Source organism: Cotesia glomerata, unplaced genomic scaffold (genome assembly GCF_020080835.1).
Source record: "Cotesia glomerata isolate CgM1 unplaced genomic scaffold, MPM_Cglom_v2.3 scaffold_15, whole genome shotgun sequence".
NCBI classification, from domain to species: Eukaryota; Metazoa; Arthropoda; class Insecta; order Hymenoptera; family Braconidae; genus Cotesia; species Cotesia glomerata.
In genome coordinates, this window is record NW_025401886.1 from 248816 (window position 1) to 268005 (window position 19190).

At 33.8% G+C, this 19190-nt stretch overlaps 2 protein-coding genes across 3 annotated transcripts in view; both read right to left on the reverse strand.

Annotated features, from left to right (window-relative positions):
• LOC123273866 (Golgi-associated plant pathogenesis-related protein 1-like) overlaps nt 1-19190 on the reverse strand; it is a 298986-nt gene that overhangs the window by 82396 nt on the left and 197400 nt on the right. The window lies entirely within an intron of this gene.
• Nucleotides 781-12443, reverse strand: LOC123273872. 2 transcript variants are annotated; one of them, XM_044741351.1, is made up of 12 exons: nt 12068-12443; nt 11702-11985; nt 10152-10264; nt 9812-10015; nt 9481-9656; nt 9223-9400; nt 8658-8791; nt 8405-8582; nt 7445-7572; nt 7012-7234; nt 963-1072; nt 781-883 (listed from the first exon to the last, which is right to left on the reverse strand). In XM_044741351.1, exons 8-12 carry the CDS (start codon nt 8454-8456, stop codon nt 866-868), a joined length of 531 nt encoding a protein of 176 aa, XP_044597286.1. In that variant the 5' UTR covers nt 8457-8582; nt 8658-8791; nt 9223-9400; nt 9481-9656; nt 9812-10015; nt 10152-10264; nt 11702-11985; nt 12068-12443; the 3' UTR covers nt 781-865. The 2 variants fall into 2 exon arrangements, with proteins under 2 accessions (XP_044597286.1, XP_044597285.1); XM_044741350.1 differs by having other exon boundaries at nt 8658-8940.

The following is a 19190-nucleotide window of genomic DNA, read 5'->3' on the forward strand; positions in this document are numbered from 1 at the left end:
CTTAAAGCTTGGAATTAAAATACCCGCATGAATTAAAAATCCATCCACTTAATCTATTCCCGGACCCAGTGTTAGAGTCACGGAATTTCCGTGGATGGTATCAATAGACACTTCGATGTCGAAAATATAATGCTAAATATATTTTTGCAACAAAATAATATATGAAAAAATATATTTATTAGTATATGGTGCCATAGTGATATTTTGGCCGATTTTTTATACAAACATATATTTTGAAAAATATATGTAGTTCATATACGTCACATATATTCTTCCTTATATCATTGTTTATAAATATATAATATATGATTACATATATTGTTGACCTTATATCGACATATACTTTCAACAAAATATATGACACCATAAATATTTTATAAATCATAATACATTGCACGTTTAAAAACCTAACCAGATAAATAAATATCGGATTAGATCTGAATATATCTGATCAGATGCATTAATTTTTTGATGATTAAACAAATCAGTATCCGCTTCAGTATCAGGCAAAATGCATCATTCAGATACCTGAGCTGTAGCTGGTGTTTCGATAGTTGCTAGTAAGTATATTAAAAATCTTACCAATTTCTCACCAAAATCGAGTTTGAAATGAATCCGCATCAGGATGTTAACAAATTTTTTCGAGCCACAAATGAAATTTGGAATAAATACAGCAATAAAAATCACTTTATTTTAATGATCCGGAGAACAAATATATTTTATTTTATTTTCAACATGAACATTTTATTTTTAACATGAACATTTCTTTTTATTTAATATTTTATTCAAATGGAACAAAGAAAATTAAATAAATTAAAAAAAAAATACAATTGAAGATGTTGTGATCCTAGATTATCAATGACCACTAATTTTCAGGTTCTTCCTGAAATAAAAATACAAAATTATTAAATGTTAAAAATCGAGCTGAAAGTTGAGATAATATTGATCAAAATAATAATAACGTTATCATCAGCGGAGTCTCTCTTCTTCCACCGCAAATCAGTCATCAGGTTATTTATTGATGAGCCTAAAAGGCCTTTTTTAAAATCAGGAAATTTCTTCTTAACGGCCTCTAGAGTAACACATAAAATAATTCAATTTGTGTATTACCGATAGCAAGTATACATATACTTAATTTTTTAACTTCTCGCGAAGAAAATTACAAATTTTTAAAGATCGGGAAGATATTGGTTTGTGTGTGTGTGTGTGTGTATGTGTGTGTGTGTGTGTATATGTGGGTTTGATTGTATGGATGTATGTAAACCTCTCATAACTTTCAAACGGCTTAACCGATTGGAACCAAAGTAGTGGCATTCTAAAGAGTTCGATCAAACTTAGATTTTCTGTAAATCTCAAAAAAACTGTTCCTGTAAATCTCAGAATAACTGTTGAACAGCTTCACCGATCAACTCCAAAAACTAATCAGCTCTTAACCTACAAAAAACTACGTCGATCATCGCTAATCCGGTCAAAATCGGTTGATTAGTTCGTGAAATATCGATGACGAAAAAAAAATCGATTTTTTTCAAATTACACCGAAATATTTTATCTAATCAATTAGTGCTTTCAATTTTTCTATAACACTCAAAAAAACAACGTCGATTGCCGCCAACCGTTTTGAAATTAGTTGATTCATTTAAAAGTCCTGGCTGTTTGAAAATAAAAAAAATTAGGAAAACGGTTGACCCTAAAGGCCATCCCTGCAACTTCCCGCTAATTCCGTTAATACCTGGCCGCTTTTTTGAGCTCTTCGAGCTCAAAAGTACAATCTGTATGTTGTTTTAAGCTCTCCGAGCTCAAAAAGATACCTTTTCTATGCTTTTGAGCTCTTTGAGCTCAAAAGTCTGATAGAAGTTTCATAGAACACTATTTTTTGAATGTTCATACCGCAATAACTTTTGAATCAATGAACCGATTTTTACGCGGTTGGCGGCATTCTACGCAATTTTTTAATCCTCATAGAGAATTGCTAAGTTTCAATCGGTCAAACTAGAAATTTTGGAGTAACTCTGAAAAAACACTTTTTTCGGTTTTCTTTCGTTCACGATATCTCTCGAACGAATCAACTGATTTTGACCGGATTGGCGGCGATCGACGTGGTTTTTCAAGGTTGAAAGCTGATTAGTTTTTGGAATCGATCGGTTAAGCCGTTTAAAAGTTATCCTAAAAAAACCACTTCAGAAAAAATTTTTTCCTACTTTTTAGATTTCTCCAAATTTCTCAAAATCTATCGGTCCGAATTGGTTCAAATTAACAGGAAATCTGAGTTTGGCAAAGCCCTTTCGAATGGCACCAACCGCGATGAAATCGGTTCAACCGTTCAAAAGTTATAAGAGGTTTACATACTTACATATACACGCACACACACACACACACACACACACACACACACACATACACACACACACACACAGAGACAGACATAGTGACAACCTCGCAGGAATAGTCAGGGAAGCTTCCTAGGACCTCAAAACGTCGAGATCTGATGAAAACTCAATTTTCGAAAACGGGGTAAAACCAATAACTTCCCGATTTTTGAAAATTTTCAATTTTCTTAGCGGGAAGTTAAGAATTAGGAAAACGGTTGACCCTAAAGGCCATCCCTGCAACTTCCCGCTAATTCCGTTAATACCTGGCCGCTTTTTTGAGCTCTTCGAGCTCAAAAGTACAATCTGTATGTTGTTTTAAGCTCTCCGAGCTCAAAAAGATACCTTTTCTATGCTTTTGAGCTCTTTGAGCTCAAAAGTCTGATAGAAGTTTCATAGAACACTATTTTTTGAATGTTCATACCGCAATAACTTTTGAATCAATGAACCGATTTTTACGCGGTTGGCGGCATTCTACGCAATTTTTTAATCCTCATAGAGAATTGCTAAGTTTCAATCGGTCAAACTAGAAATTTTGGAGTAACTCTGAAAAAACACTTTTTTCGGTTTTCTTTCGTTCACGATATCTCTCGAACGAATCAACTGATTTTGACCGGATTGGCGGCGATCGACGTGGTTTTTCAAGGTTGAAAGCTGATTAGTTTTTGGAATCGATCGGTTAAGCCGTTTAAAAGTTATCCTAAAAAAACCACTTCAGAAAAAATTTTTTTTCCTACTTTTTTTTAGATTTCTCCAAATTTATCAAAATCTATCGGTCCGAATTGGTTCAAATTAACAGGAAATCTGAGTTTGGCAAAGCCCTTTCGAATGGCACCAACCGCGATGAAATCGGTTCAACCGTTCAAAAGTTATAAGAGGTTTACATACTTACATATACACGCACACACACACACACACACACACACACACACACACACACACATACACACACACACACACACACATACATACATACAGACATAGTGACACCCTCGCGGGAATAGTCAGGAAAGCTTCCTAGGACCTCAAAACGTCGAGATCTGATGAAAACTCGATTTTCGAAAAACGGGGTAAAACCAATAACTTCCCGATTTTTGAAAATTTTCAATTTTCTTAGCGGGAAGTTAAGAATTAGGAAAACGGTTGACCCTAAAGGCCATCCCTGCAACTTCCCGCTAATTCCGTTAATACCTGGCCGCTTTTTTGAGCTCTTCGAGCTCAAAAATACAATCTGTGTGTTGTTTTGAGCTCTCCGAGCTCAAAAAGATACCTTTTCTATGCTTTTGAGCTCTTTGAGCTCAAAAGTCTGATAGAAGTTTCATAGAACACTATTTTTTGAATGTTCATACCGCAATAACTTTTGAATCAATGAACCGATTTTTACGCGGTTGGCGGCATTCTACGCAATTTTTTAATCCTCATAGAGAATTGCTAAGTTTCAATCGGTCAAACTAGAAATTTTGGAGTAACTCTGAAAAACACTTTTTTCGGTTTTCTTTCGTTCACGATATCTCTCGAACGAATCAACTGATTTTGACCGGATTGGCGGCGATCGACGTGGTTTTTCAAGGTTGAAAGCTGATTAGTTTTTGGAATCGATCGGTTAAGCCGTTTAAAAGTTATCCTAAAAAAACCACTTCAGAAAAAATTTTTTTTCCTACTTTTTTTTAGATTTCTCCAAATTTATCAAAATCTATCGGTCCGAATTGGTTCAAATTAACAGGAAATCTGAGTTTGGCAAAGCCCTTTCGAATGGCACCAACCGCGATGAAATCGGTTCAACCGTTCAAAAGTTATAAGAGGTTTACATACTTACATATACACGCACACACACACACACACACACACACACACACATACACACACACACACACACACATACATACATACAGACATAGTGACACCCTCGCGGGAATAGTCAGGAAAGCTTCCTAGGACCTCAAAACGTCGAGATCTGATGAAAACTCGATTTTCGAAAAACGGGGTAAAACCAATAACTTCCCGATTTTTGAAAATTTTCAATTTTCTTAGCGGGAAGTTAAGAATTAGGAAAACGGTTGACCCTAAAGGCCATCCCTGCAACTTCCCGCTAATTCCGTTAATACCTGGCCGCTTTTTTGAGCTCTTCGAGCTCAAAAATACAATCTGTGTGTTGTTTTGAGCTCTCCGAGCTCAAAACGATACCTTTTCTATGCTTTTGGGCTCTTAAGCTCAAAAGTCTGATAGAAGTTTCATAGAACACTATTTTTTGAATTTTCAAACCGCAATAACTTTTGAATGAATGAACCGATTTCTACGCGGTTGGCAGCACTCTAAGCAGTTTTTTTTAACCTCATAAAAAATTTCTAAGTTTTAATTGGTTAAACTAGAAATTTCGGAGTAATTCTGAAAAAAAACTTTTTCCGGTTTTCTTTCGTTCACGATATCTCTTGAACAAATCAACCGATTTCGACCGGATGGACGGCGATTGACGTGGTTTATCAAGGTTAAGAGCTAATTCGTTTTTTGAATCGATCGGTAGAGCTGTTTAAAAGTTATTCCAAAAAAACCACTTCTGAAAAAATTTTTTTTCCTATTTTCTTTAGATTTCTCCAAATTTCTCAAAATCTATCGGTCCGACTCGGTTCAAATTTTCAGAAAATCTAAGTTTGGCGAAGCCCTTTCGAATGGCACCAACCACGATGAAATTGGTTCGACCGTTCAAAAGTTATAAGAGGTTTACATACATACATACACACACACACACACACACACACACACACACACACACACACACACACTCACACACACACACACACAACCAGTGGATGGATACAGTGAACCTACAACTGGCCAAGCAGAAGACCGAAGCAGTGCTTATTACCAGCCGAAAAGAAGTTGAAACAATTAAGATAAATGTCGGTGACCGAGAAATCACATCACAACCTCATATACGATATCTGGGAGTGATGCTTGATGCCCGACTCAACTTCAAGCAGCAAGTGGAACACGTCTGTACGAAAGCGTCAGTAGTGAGAGCTAGTCTCGCATGATTAATGCCGAACGTCGGAGGCCCAAAGCAGAGCAGGAGGCTACTATTGTCATCAGTAGTCACATCGGTGCTCACCTACGGAATATCAATTTGGGTTGACGCCCTAGAGGTGCAAGATTCATGGAGAAAAGCTGGACTAATATATCGTATGAGTGCCCTACGAGTTGCAAGCGCCTTTCGAACAATATCAGAGGAAGCAGTGTGTGTCATTTCCGGAACTTTGCCGCTCAGAGTCCTAGTTGAGGAAAGACGGAACCTTTACCAACGAAAGAGGACAACCACACAAAGTGCCGAGGAACTCAGAGCTGAAGAACGGCAGAACAGCATCGCACAATGGCAATCGCAGTGGGACGCCGCGACAACAGGGAGATGGACACACCGTCTCATACCGAAGATCGACGTTTGGCTAAACCGAAGTCATGGCGAGGTCAATTACTATCTGACGCAGTTGTTGTCAGGACATGGATGTTTTCGGACGTATCTTTACCGCTTCAAGCATAATGATTCACCGGAGTGCCCGTCCTGCCCAGGAATCAATTAAGACGCGGAGCACGTTTTCTTTGAGTGCCCACGATTTTACCCACAGCGAGATGAGCTGGAGATGATCCTAAAGAAGAAAATCCAACCAGAGACAATAGTAGAAGCAATGTTGTCATCAAGAGCCTCCTGGAACGCCATCAGCACATTTGCAACAGAAGTCCTTATAGACTTGCGTTCCATCGAAAGAAGAAGAGCAAATGACAACAACTAGAAGAAAGGTAAAATAACACCTTAGCTACAAGAAGAAAGAGCAGTAGCTAGATCCTCCCCTCACGAAGTAATGCCTAACGGCGGTTTCCATGAGGGATTAGGGGAAAGAGGAAAAGGGGTTTAGGGTTTAGTGGGTAGGGGCGCTAGCGTCGAGTTTTAGTATGACACTGCGTCGAGTCGCCACATATCCAGGCCAAACAACTATGCCTAGAATCCGTAAAAAGGATTCCCCCCCCCCCTTAAAACAAAAAAAAAACACACACACACACACAGACATAGTGACACCCTCGCGGGAATAGTCAGGAAAGCTTCCTAGGACCTCAAAACGTCGAGATCTGATGAAAACTCGATTTTCGAAAAACGGGGTAAAACCAATAACTACCCGATTTTTGAAAATTTTCAATTTTCTTAGTGGGAAGTTAAAAATAGTATTTTATTAAACTTTTATCAAATTTTGGAGCTCGAAGAGCTTAAAAGCATTCAATAACTCTCTCTTTGAGCTCAGACAGCTCAAAAACGACAAGTCAGGTGAAATTTGAGCGCTTAGCGGGAAGTTACAGGGATAGCCGTTTGAGTCAATCGTTATCCGAATTTTTATTATATCCTTAAGGAAATTAAAGATTAATTTTAAAAAGATTAGAAAACTATTGATTCAAATTCGATCATTGATAAGCCCAAAAATGTACGATAAGTTCTATGTAAAGTACGAAGATCAGAATTGCTAGTGAATAGGGCCAGAACTTTCGTACTTATTTAAATAAACTTTCATACGTTTAACCTCAAATTTTAATAAAGAAAAAACGTCAACTTCTTGGCCCTACTGATGAATACCTCTAAATTCGAGAGTTTTTAGTTTTAATCAACCTTCGATCGCTGCAAGAATAATCGAGTTCAATCCCGGTCTACGAGCTGCATTCTTATCAGTTCTACTGGAACCGCCTCTCAAATTACTGGCCAACAGTACATCATCCTCAAATAATGCTCGTATCAGAGATATCCCCATAGTGGTATAGAAATTTTCGGATGTAGCTGTATCCCACTGCTGCTGATTAACAAAAACGTTGGAACCTGGATGACCTATTTCAACCTGCGATTGTCAATAATAGAGTTACAGAGAAGTCATGTCAACTTCAGGTGTAAATGAATCGTAAAGGTGTAAAATAACAATTCACACATTGAAAATTATTTCTCGATTACAACGAAATTATAATAATAATTATGATAATAACGTCTATTCTCTAGAAAAAATTATTTATACGCCTTAACGATAATTAGAAAAGTATTGAGATTTTCAGACTTGTCCATCAGGTGGATTTTGTTGTTGATCTGGTTGATTTTGGTTTCTCAGCATGTCAAGTTGGACTTGTTTGACAAGTTTTATGCCCTGGCACAAATTGAGCAAAATCTGCCTCAATGATTGATTGTCTGGAAGCATTTACAAATGGCATTAGAAAATGCAATTTCAGATGACCAGGCTTAACTGTGCCTGTTTAATTGATAAGAGCTGGTACATCTAGATTAGATCTAACATGACATTATGAAATTTGGTAGTTTCTAATCGAGCAATATTGAACATGAGTAGATTCAGCCATATTTAGATTGGATACAGCACCAGTTTATCAAATTCAGCGATGTTCGAACTAAATACCGCCAACTCTAATAGACTAGTGCTGTATCTCGCCAATTATTGCTAAATCTAACCGGATTCAATCATGTTTGTTTGGGATATAGAAACAGTCTACTAAATCGGAGGATACTTGGTTCAAACATGCCTGAATCTCATTTGTTTGAAATTTGATTAACCAAATGCAATACCAGTCTATCAAATTGAGCCATGCTTAAACCAACCCGGGAAAAAATGATCAGGCATGAACAGGTATAATCAGGTTTGAGCATATTTAACGCTTCAAACATGAACAAGTATAATCAAGCCTGAGCGTATTTTAACGCTTCAGACATGAACAGGCATGATCAGGTCTGATCATTTTTTTCCGGGAAGTATTATCATATCTGATAGATTTGTGCTGCAATAGACTATTAAGTATTAAATTTGACCAAATTTAGCAATATTTGGACCAAATACCGCTAAATTTGGTAATCTAGTGCTGTACTTGGTACAAACATAGCTAAATCTGATCAGATCTGACATTTACTGACCAAATATTACTAGATCTCATAATCTGGTGCTGTCTATTTAGCTATTAAGTGCCAGGTCTGATCGCATTTAACCATACTTGAAACGATGCCAGATCTGTACCTTCCAAGTGAGATGGCATAGCTGAAAGATCAGGTCCGGTGTCATTCTCCATTTGCTGAATGCTAGATGTGTGGTCCAATCGCTTCTTTTTATTCTCCTTTCCACCCTCATCTTCTTGATCAGCTCCCACCCCTTTGTCATGTCCTTTTCCTGTTTGTTTCCCAGTATTTGTATCGCTCTAAATTTTACATAGAACCATAAAAACATTTAAACGACTTTCAATAGAATCCGTTTCGAGTGAAAGAAAAATTACCGTTGAACATGATGTTGACGAAACTTCTCCATCCTCTTGAATGAATTCATCCAAATTCTGGTTCGTGCCAACAGAACGTTCTTGATCAAATCGACCATGAGATCATGGAATCTTGTGGTTTTTAATTGGACAAACTTGAATTAAATCAGATTGAATCAGGTTTGGTGGTATTTGTTTATTTGATCTGATCAGAACTGACATGATCTGGTCAAATATTACCAAATCTAACAGATTAGTGTTGTATTTGGCTCATTGATGTCGCATCCAATCAAACTCCACCATACTTGAGATCAGATAAAATAGCAGATTTTCTCAAGTTGAAGCATACTCTCGTAAAATAAATCAGTGGAATTTTACTGATTCCAATAATGACAATTTCACAGGTGAATCATCGGATTTCCACTGATTTAACCAGTGGACATAACAGCGCGCATGCGCGCAGATATTTTGTTCACTGATTCAATCAGTAAATTTCGCTGATTCACCAGTAAAGTTGGCATTCGCTAGTTGGAATCAGTGAAACTCCACTGATTTATTTTAAGAGAGTAAGATGTCAGATTTGTACCTCAAAACTTAAAGGGCGTCGCCAAAGGTTCAGGAATACTGTCATCCTTAAATTGATTGGTCAATCTGCGGTGTGATAACTCTTTTTTCTTCTTCTTCGGTCGTCTCTCATCTTCATAATCAGCTTCCGCTACCTCGTTGTCGCCTTTTTCTTTTCGTTTTTTAGTTTTCGTCTTGCCCTACATTACACACGGATTCATAAAAACAATTCTAACCTCGCTCGATCATAAAAATCCAGATAATTTAAAGATCAATTTACCGTTGAAGTTGAAGTTAAATTTGACTCAACTTCTTCAATCTCTTCTACCGTATCATAAATTGATTCTAAATTTATTACATCAGGAAGATCTGATTCTTTCACAGCAGCAGCCGGACGCAGAAGAGAAACAGCACCCTCCAATATCTGGATCTGATTTTCCAATTACTTGATACGACCTAAAGGAAGGAAATAGTCAGAATGACTCATAATGAGCTAAAAACGTCGAAATCTGATAAATATTTGATCATTAAATGTCGCAATGGAGTCAGGATCCCAAGCAATCATCGGTCATGTAAATGCTGGATGTCATAGTTTTAAAAAGTACACTTACGTGATACTCGAATCACCTTTGCGTCATAATATCTCCATCCACGCTTTAGCATCCTACCCGATTTGCTCTCCCGCCATTCAACAACATAGGAATGATCTTCCGATTCCGTCTTGGGATCAAATTTGTTGACATCGAAGTCCATGATCCATTTAACAGGAATACCTGCTGTGTAGGTCGCATCATACTCGCCACCTATCCACTGAACTAATACCAAGCTTTTAAATAGAATATTATGATAAATAAACTAAGTTCTCGTAATCGAGCTATTTCTGATTTAGTAAAATGAAATTCATTTCTAAATAAAAAAATTTTTAAACTATATATTGCTTTAGCCATCCACCTTGCATGATGGACGGCTCCAGGACGCTTAAATGTAATATTTGTGGTAGTAGCACTCAAAAATATCGATGATAATTGCAGGAGTTCACGGTAATCGTCACGACAATGATCCATCTACAAAAAAAGTTCAAAGTCAAAATAAAATTAATTACATTGCAACCTCAAAGTAAAGAACATTAATTATTATCAACTGATGTGAAGTAAAAGTTAAAAAATATTTTACAAATGCAATTGTAATCGTTAATGATGATTAAGGTATTACCCTCGCGACTTCCGTCGTCAAAAGTTTATGCTAGAGTGTATTGTACACATACTGCATAGTCATTATTGACAAGCCTAAAACTTTTTGCTGTTTATGTACTTATTTCAGCCAATCACGAACGAGAAACTGATCGTTTGAAAAGTCTGGCAACACTGCGTGAGCGTTGAGACATTTTATAGTGGTTATACTGTAGTGTTGTGGACTAACTGTAGACTAACCTCTGTTTTGACACATGCGTTTATTTATTTATTTACATACATTTATTCAGAAATATAATTACAATGTCTGAAAAATTGACTTATAAAGGACGATTCATAAAAAAAGTCCTTGAAAAACGACAGAAATCTCTAACAAATATGAAAATAACTATGCAAATAACAAATAGAAAAAAAATAATTGATAATAATGTTTTGTTTTTTTCAGAAAAATCAGTAAATAATTTTTTTATGTTGATGTATTAACTGATTTTAAATTTTAGTATTTTTTTTATTTTTTCATCTGACTATTATTTTTATAACTTATGAAAGATTAATAAATATTATTATATTAAAATTGATAACTTTTTGAATTTTTATAAATATAGAAAAATACTTATTTTCATAAAATAATCATTGTTATTTTTTTTAAATAAATAAAATTAATAACTATAATATTAAACCTAACGTAAATTAAACTTTTCAAATTTGTCAGCGCATGCGCGTCTCATACTTCTTTCGCGGCTCACAAAACTTGCCCTGTTGCCACAGCTTTATTAACGTATCCCCTCCTCGGTTAAAGTCTTGTAAATTTTTCATTACTTATTAATAAATATCTCTGAAACTGTGTGGTAATTATCAATGAATTTTTTTTTTTTAATTGTTTAGTTGTTAGTTAACATTACTCTAGTTTTTTAAAAAGATCCTAAGAAAAGTTTCTAAGATATAAAAATGTTTGTAGGTAAACTTTTCGATATCCCGTATACCGTAATGTATAAGAGCGTTCAACACTCAAACTTTGAAATTAAATATCTCGGAAACTAGATGGTCAAAAATTCTCAAATTGCGCCAATCGATGCAGAATTATATAGATATTAACCTGCCAAAGTTTAAAAAAAATCCTAAGAAAACGACTCTGGCGAGGGTAATACCTTAAGAGTGTAATAATCATGTGAAATTGATTTCCAATATTTTTATTTACAACGGGGTTAATTATTAAGCGTAAAATGGATGATTATACGGAACTTCATAAATTTTCATGTTTCACTTTAACATCAGTTGATAATTCTTTAGCGCTGGATTAAAAAATTTTACTTCTATTTGATTATTAACGAATTTTAAAATTTCATCTTTGATTGGTGTTATAACTTCCAAAATTTCTTGGTCATAAATACCAGCCGTAAAGTTTGATTGATCAATTTCATCCCACTTCTTTTTAAATCTCTGATAAATTGGAACGTTTGGGCCAGATGAAGCAGGCCAGTATATTTCAAATGCACTTCGAAGAACAATTTCAAAAATATGGTGTCAACATGGCAAGTATAACAGTTGTCGATTCAGAGCCTTTTCTACTAATACACACGCACCATTTCTGATTCCTGTAAAAATAAAATAAGAATTTAACATTTAACATTACTATAACTAAACGCTTTATATATTAATAATTAATAAGTAATTTACCCGTATTTGACGCTGTAGTATCAGAACACAATGCTTTGATGTTATCAGTATTAATATTCCATTGTTTTACTGTTGTAATAATAGTTGAAGCTTGATTTTGTCCAGTTCCAGATTCTAGTTTGGGGAGCTAGTATGGAAGATATAGTAAAGTGAAAGTTCAAAACTTCTTCTCAGATTTTTAATTTGATAATTTTTAGACAACTGCTAAATTTCATTATTAAAGTAATAAACGTATTATTTTACACCACATTATCCGTAAACTATGTAGAACTTATAACAATGAGAATAACAATTGTAGTAAAATTTTCTTTCACTAATACAGTGAGGTTAATTTTTATTTTTCACTACAATCCTGATCCTATTTAAGTATTCCATGTATTCTATATACGAAATAATTTTTGTAAAATTCATTACTTACCAATCGTAACTTTTTAAAATAATAAATAGATAATGTTTTTTTATTAGATACTAGACGACCCGGTGAACTTCGTATCATCTAGATATATTTGTGAAAAGTATAGTCAAAACTTAATACAAAATTTTTATTTACATTAAATGCAACATATTTATACACTTAATTAATTTAAAGCTTTCTGATGGACTACATTTTTTATCTTTTCTTGCGGTGCGTAAATATATAAAGATGGTGGTTTTCCGACTCACGAACACGCGACGTATAATTTCCCATGCACGAAACACGGAAACTCCGATTTGATTCCCACATTTGATTAACTTCGACAACCTAAGTCAGGTCGTCTTCTCCTTGGTATTTTGAAACAATAACAATAAAAAATTTCTTGCGCACTGACAAATTGATGATAGATTTTATTAATTGGCTTTAAATTAATTTATTTCTTTTAACAACTAACTGACACTTTTTTTTATTTCTGAAAACAAAACAGACCAAAAAGATCGGACCTCACTTCACTGCTAGGAACGGACCCAAAGAGATCGGACCTCATTACTCAGCTCAGAACATTGTGTATTGGAAAACTAAATTGTCGTTTTTAGTATTTTCTGTTGTTTATTATTTGTGTTTTTCACCTTCCGTTTAAACCTTCCCTGAACTTCCAAAATTTCCTGTTTCTCTTGAGATTTTATCAAATTTTATATCTGTAGGAACTGATATTTGAAGAATATGAATTTTTTGACAATTAATACCCTCACACTCTTATGTAGGGGAGAAATTTCATAAGATCCTATTCGAGATGATTTCTACATTATAAATAAAAGATTCTTACAAAACTTCGAGTCTATAGAAGCTATTGTTTGGAAATTATAGTTTTTCATTGCTGACGTCTCCGCAATCCCTTTTGGGGTTAGAATTTGATAAAATCCATTCTTAGCTGAACTTAAAATTATACACGAAGATTCCTACCAAATTTAGAGTCTGTAGAAAGTTAGTTTGGAGATAGAAATTTAACATTCTAACACCCTTCCCCGCAATCTTTATTAGGGGTGGGTTGCTGTAAAATTTGCTCTTAAAACATTTCCGCACCACATGTGGAAGACTCCAACTAAATTTGCCGTCTGTAGGATCTATAGTTTGAAAATTAAAAATTTTCATTGTTAATATCTGCCCCCGCAACCCCCTGTGGAGTGAGCTATCGTGAAATTCGTCCATAGATTATTTCTATATCCCTTACAGAAGATTCCTACTAAATTTAGGGTCTATAGGATCCATAGTTTAAAAACGAGAATTATTCATTGTTAACGCCCCCGCAATCCTCTTTGGGGGAGGATTTTTTGAAAATTTTTTTACATACAAACCTTCTCCTGAAAATTCTGAAGACAACAAAAAAAAAAAAAATTAGCCCAATCGGTCCAGAGGTTCTCAAGTGATGCGTGGACATACATGCGGCATTTTATTTTTATTCATATAGATTTGATCTCCGTATAACTTTGTTGACATAAAAAACAGCGGGCAGATCTACGGAAATTAATTTCATTTTTTCCTGGGTTACGAGAAATAATCAACATAAACAACTCATCAATAATGTTTCAGTTGATTATAAGACAAAAATAGATTGTGTATTAATACACACATAAGCAATCTTACAAAATTGTAAGCTTAAACATTTCAAAAAATTGCTTTAGAAACTCTTAATAATTATCATATGTCTGAATAATATTGTGTGTCGTTGAATATTAACACTGTACACATCACAGCTGACAGAGTGTAAATAAACCAGATAACCTAAAAAAGAATAGTTTCGTTGTTTGTGAGGACAGAATTGTTCCAGAGAAATTGCAGCATATGTCAATATTTTAATAAATAGCAAGTAGTTTTTTAAATTACAATTTAAATTACAGTTTCAAAATTAATAAATCACTTGAAATAATGAATATCTAATCTATACATTTCGGTAAGTATTATATCTCGGTATACATTTTTTTCAATTATACAATTAGTTAATAAAATCTTTGATGTTAAATTTCAGGAGATGTCTAATTGTGAATGTGATCGCTTAAAAAAAGATTTAGCACATTGCTTTGTCGAAAATAATATTAATACTGTTCAAGGTAACAGTATTTTAAAAATTCTTGCGACTCATAATTGTTTTGAAAAATTTCCTAAAGACATCCGTACATTATTAAAAACTCCTCAAGCTCTTATTACATTAATTGCCATAGAACCAGGTGAATACGTACACATTGGTTTATCTAAGTCATTAATAGAATTGTTATCAAGTGTTTGTGATGTTCCTCTTCAATTGATACTTGATATTAGCACTGATGGCGCTGTAGCTGATAATCGCAGTACCAAGTCATATTGGCCGATTCAGATAAGAGTTATTAACTTGCCTAATACACTTCCAATAATAATCGGATTGTATCTGGGAAAGGAAAAACCTTCCGATTCCAGTAAATTATTCCAATGTGTAACTGAAGAATTTGAAGCTATAGAAAAAAATGGGGGAATAAATTTCCGAAATAAATTAATCACAGTGAAATTTAATTGTTTTATTGGAGATGCCCCGGCCAGAGCCTATGTTTTAAAACATGTCGGACATACTTCATACAATGCTTGCTCCAAATGTAAAGTACTTGGGCAGTATAGCTATCGTCGTATGTGTTTTTTAGGAACTAATCATTGTCTACGAACCAATGAAGAATATAATTTACTTACTGATAAAAAACATCATAGACCAGATGAAAGTCCATTATCAGTTTTAAAAATTAATCCTGTATCACACGTACCATTTGACTACTTGCATTTAGTGCTGTTAGGTATAATGAAAAAATTATTCCACGCCTGGATAGAAGGAAAATTTTCTGGGTTCCAAAAATTAAATGAAGAACAGATACAAGAATTAGACAGACGGTTGAAATCTCTGAACGAATGGTGTCCATCGGATTTTGCTCGTCGACCTGATGCGGTATCATCTTTTGCAAAATATAAAGCAACACAGTTTCGCCATTTTCTCTTGTATGCAGGTCCCTGTGTTTTGTTAAATATATTACCAGATTACGCATACACACATTTTTTATTATTAGATACTTCGATACGAATTCTGGCTTCACCTTCACCAACTGATGCTCAATTAATATACGCTAAGCATGCATTAAATTTATTTGTAAATAAAGCTCTTGAAATCTATGGAAAAGATTTTATGAGTTTCAACATTCATTGCTTGGTACATCTTGTCGATGATGTAAAACAATTAGGGCCTGTAGATTCACATTCAGCATTTTGTTATGAAAATAACATGCCGGAAATACATAAAAGTGTAAGAACTCATTATCAACCACTTCAACAATTTTCAAGGCGAACGCAGGAAAAAAATATGTATCATAAAACAAGAAATATAAGAAATATTAATCTAATCCGTGCGTATGCACCTCATACTAAAGGACCATTTCCATCGGGATTTTCAGAAGATTGTCTTCAGTACATGAAAATAACATCAAAAAAATGGCTATTGTCAACAGAGCAAAAAAACCAGACTTGTTTACTGAAAGATAATTCAGTTCGTCTAATAGAAAACATTATCTTCGTTAACGGTATTTATCACTTACTTGTACGCAGATACAATAAAATAGAAAAGATGTACAAGTATAATATTCCATCACAACCATACACTGATTTTTTCAAATGCTCGGACTTGATGCCTGAATTAGTTTCAGTCCCATTCAGTTCGGTATTGCAAAAGTGTTACCGAATGCCAGCTGTTAATTTTGGTCATTTACTTGAAGATAATATGCAATATATTGTAACATTACTACATGAGAACTAAGAAATTATAGGAAATAACTTAGATGAATGTCTGTATTATTTTTAAAGAAGCTATAATTATGTTAAACTTCACACAATTACATCGAATTTAGGAATTAAACAGTATATTGCTATACACTGTATAATTTCTTTTATATAATTATGTCATATTAATTTTTAAGTGACGGAGTGACATTTGGTAATCGATAGTACAAACTGTATTTTTTTGTATGTATAAGTGTACACTTTCTGTGAATTATAAATTAATAATTTAATTTATTTGAAGACAATTATTTAATTTGTGAAATTTTAATAAATATTCTTTAACATTCAATAAATATTTATTTGGGGGTAAAGTACATTTAGTAATAGTTGATAAGTATTCATTAATAGTTAACAAATAGTTATAAATAATTAATAAATATTTTGTTGAGTGAATTTGTTTCGCTTGCAATGTCATATGAGAAGAAGATTGCTTATAAACAAAAACCATCTTTATAAATTTGTTGCATTCATTATATTACATTATAATAACGTTTATTTTAAAATACCAAATTCTATCACAGCTCATATTATTAGAGTCATTCCATCTAAAATTGTCTAATCAGCAAAGTCGACTAATTTTAGATTTTGGTGTAACTTTGAGAAACTCTTCTCTAGGGTCCCAAAGAACAAAATTCACACAAGTTTGATTTTTACAAGCGCTTGTTTTCGCCTATTTAAATAAAGACTTTTAAAAATCGATATTTTTAAGGCTTATTAACTTTTACTGTGAAATTTTTCTGTTTGAAGCTATCTGCATGATCAAGATGGAATTTACAGTGGGAAAGATAGTAGGTTAAGGGTAAATGAAGATAATTGGCTCGGACGAGTCCTTTAAATATAAGCAGCGTGCTGAAAATGAGTGTTTTTTAGTCATTTTTCGTGAATTTCAATCAACTCTAGCGTCTTAACTGTTGAGAATTAAAAACTCGTGCTCCGCGGGAATTAAGTATATATATCATAGACAAAATTCAGCCACAAGTTGACTTGAGCTGCCCACTCTTCATAGAAGAAAACTTTGCTCGAAGTTTTGAAATTGAAAAAAATTCCAATTTTCAGGTTATGAAACGAGCTTGTTGACTGCGCGATAAAAATCTGATGCTCACAGAATCTATTGTTCTTACCTTCAACTTTAAAGGACTACATCACTTGTTTTGTTATTTTCATTTTTAGTGCATGTGCGAGCCGTTTTTTTTACAGCAAAAATCTGGACGTTTTTACAAATGGATTAAAATTACTTACCATCAGAAACAACTATAAATATCTAAAATTTTTCTAGTCTCAATAAAGTTATGGATATTTGGGGTGTAAAATTGTCTTTAGAAGTAATTATTATCGAAAATGACAGTAACTGTGAACAATTTTTCAACTAGAACGTTTTTTTTATTCAACCGTTTACGGTTTGGTTTTACAATATTAACAATATCAAAATTATCGGAAGCTGAATACTTCCGCGCTTGTAATTGATTCTGAGAAATTGGTATAAAGCTATGATATGATCTCGTATTTTTATTGTATTTATATTTATAAATCTTTCAGATAAAAATGTCTCAGCAGCTTCTACATCCTGGCTTGATACAAAAAAAAATTTTATACCAGAAATTTGATTAGAACAAAAGTCGTGCATTGCGATTAGAGTTAAAATATGGTCATCGGTAGATCGTTGCAAGCTTGCTCTTCTTACGGTCCTTTCGATCGTACCACCTGCTCCATCGCATGGACTTTTACCATGAGAAGTGGCAAAGAAATGCCACTCTGCTTTTAATCCAAAATCCGCTTCATGACGACATATATTTATAAAATTTTTTTTATTTTTGTATTGAGCGGCTGCTCCATCACTGAAGTAATAAATTTTTTTAAACTCCGGATAACTGTTTTTAATGTAATCGAGAAAAATTTTTTGAAATGCAAAAAACGATACTGTATTGTGAGTAAGATAATCACTAATCACACATAAAGTTTTTGTCTTAAGTAAACCGTCTTCTTTAAAATAAATTACAAAGGGATGTAGAGTAGCTTGATTATTTGTCCAATGAAACGATTGTACTTCATCTTGTACCATGAATGCATAATTTTCTGAGAAATCAACTAATGCTATACACTCTGAATTGTCTTTTAAATTTTCTTTCAGGTATCTCAAATACTCGAATTGTTTTTTTGAAATAAAATGATGAGGTTTTAAAGTTGTCATTTGTATTTTCAAATCATCTCTAAATTCATCAACATTCTTAACTACAGTTAATAAATTGCAGCGATCAGTAGAAACCCATTGCTTAAAATTAATTTCAGATGACAATTCACATTCATTACATATATCGGAATCAATAACATCAGTGCCTGGACATTCTTTACAGCTATATAACATACATTGTTCACTGCTATCATTACAAACTATCTTTTTCAGTAATTCTTTATAGGTAAGTTTAGTTTTACACGCCATTAACATTAACTTCATATTTTGATGGATCAAACAAACACATACTGAATGTGTACCACTAGCCCCAGCCAAAACACAGTTCTTCGGTCGAAGTGAAGCAAACGACGAGAATCCTATGGCTAAGTTTGGATGAATTTGCTTGAATTTTTCATAGGCTTCTTTCAAATTAAATAAGATTAAACGTTTTTGTTCTTTAGACTTTCCGTTATTCTTATCGCGTACAGTTACACAATCTCTTTGACCTGGCATCAATCTACTAATATCATCATCTTCGAAAAATTTTATAACAGCTTCAACAATTTTTGTTTTCAACTGACGTCCACTTTCTTTTTGGAGCCTTCGCTAATACTCCATATTGTCCCCTCAGTGTTTTAGCTTTTTTTACAAGATATTCACTACATTCAAATTCTGACTGTATTTTAGAAATT

What these genes read in the sequence shown, in the direction of transcription:
- LOC123273872 (XM_044741351.1), bottom strand. Translation starts at nt 8,456, where the DNA reads ATGGAGAATGACACCGGACCTGATCTTTCAGCTATGCCATCTCACTTG. An exon ending in TATGCCATCTCACTTGGAAG is followed by an intron (nt 7,573 to 8,404) that starts GTACAGATCTGG and finishes AAATGCTTCCAG; the next exon opens with ACAATCAATCATTGAGGCAG. An exon ending in TATTCTTGCAGCGATCGAAG is followed by an intron (nt 1,073 to 7,011) that starts GTTGATTAAAAC and finishes GTGTTACTCTAG; the next exon opens with AGGCCGTTAAGAAGAAATTT.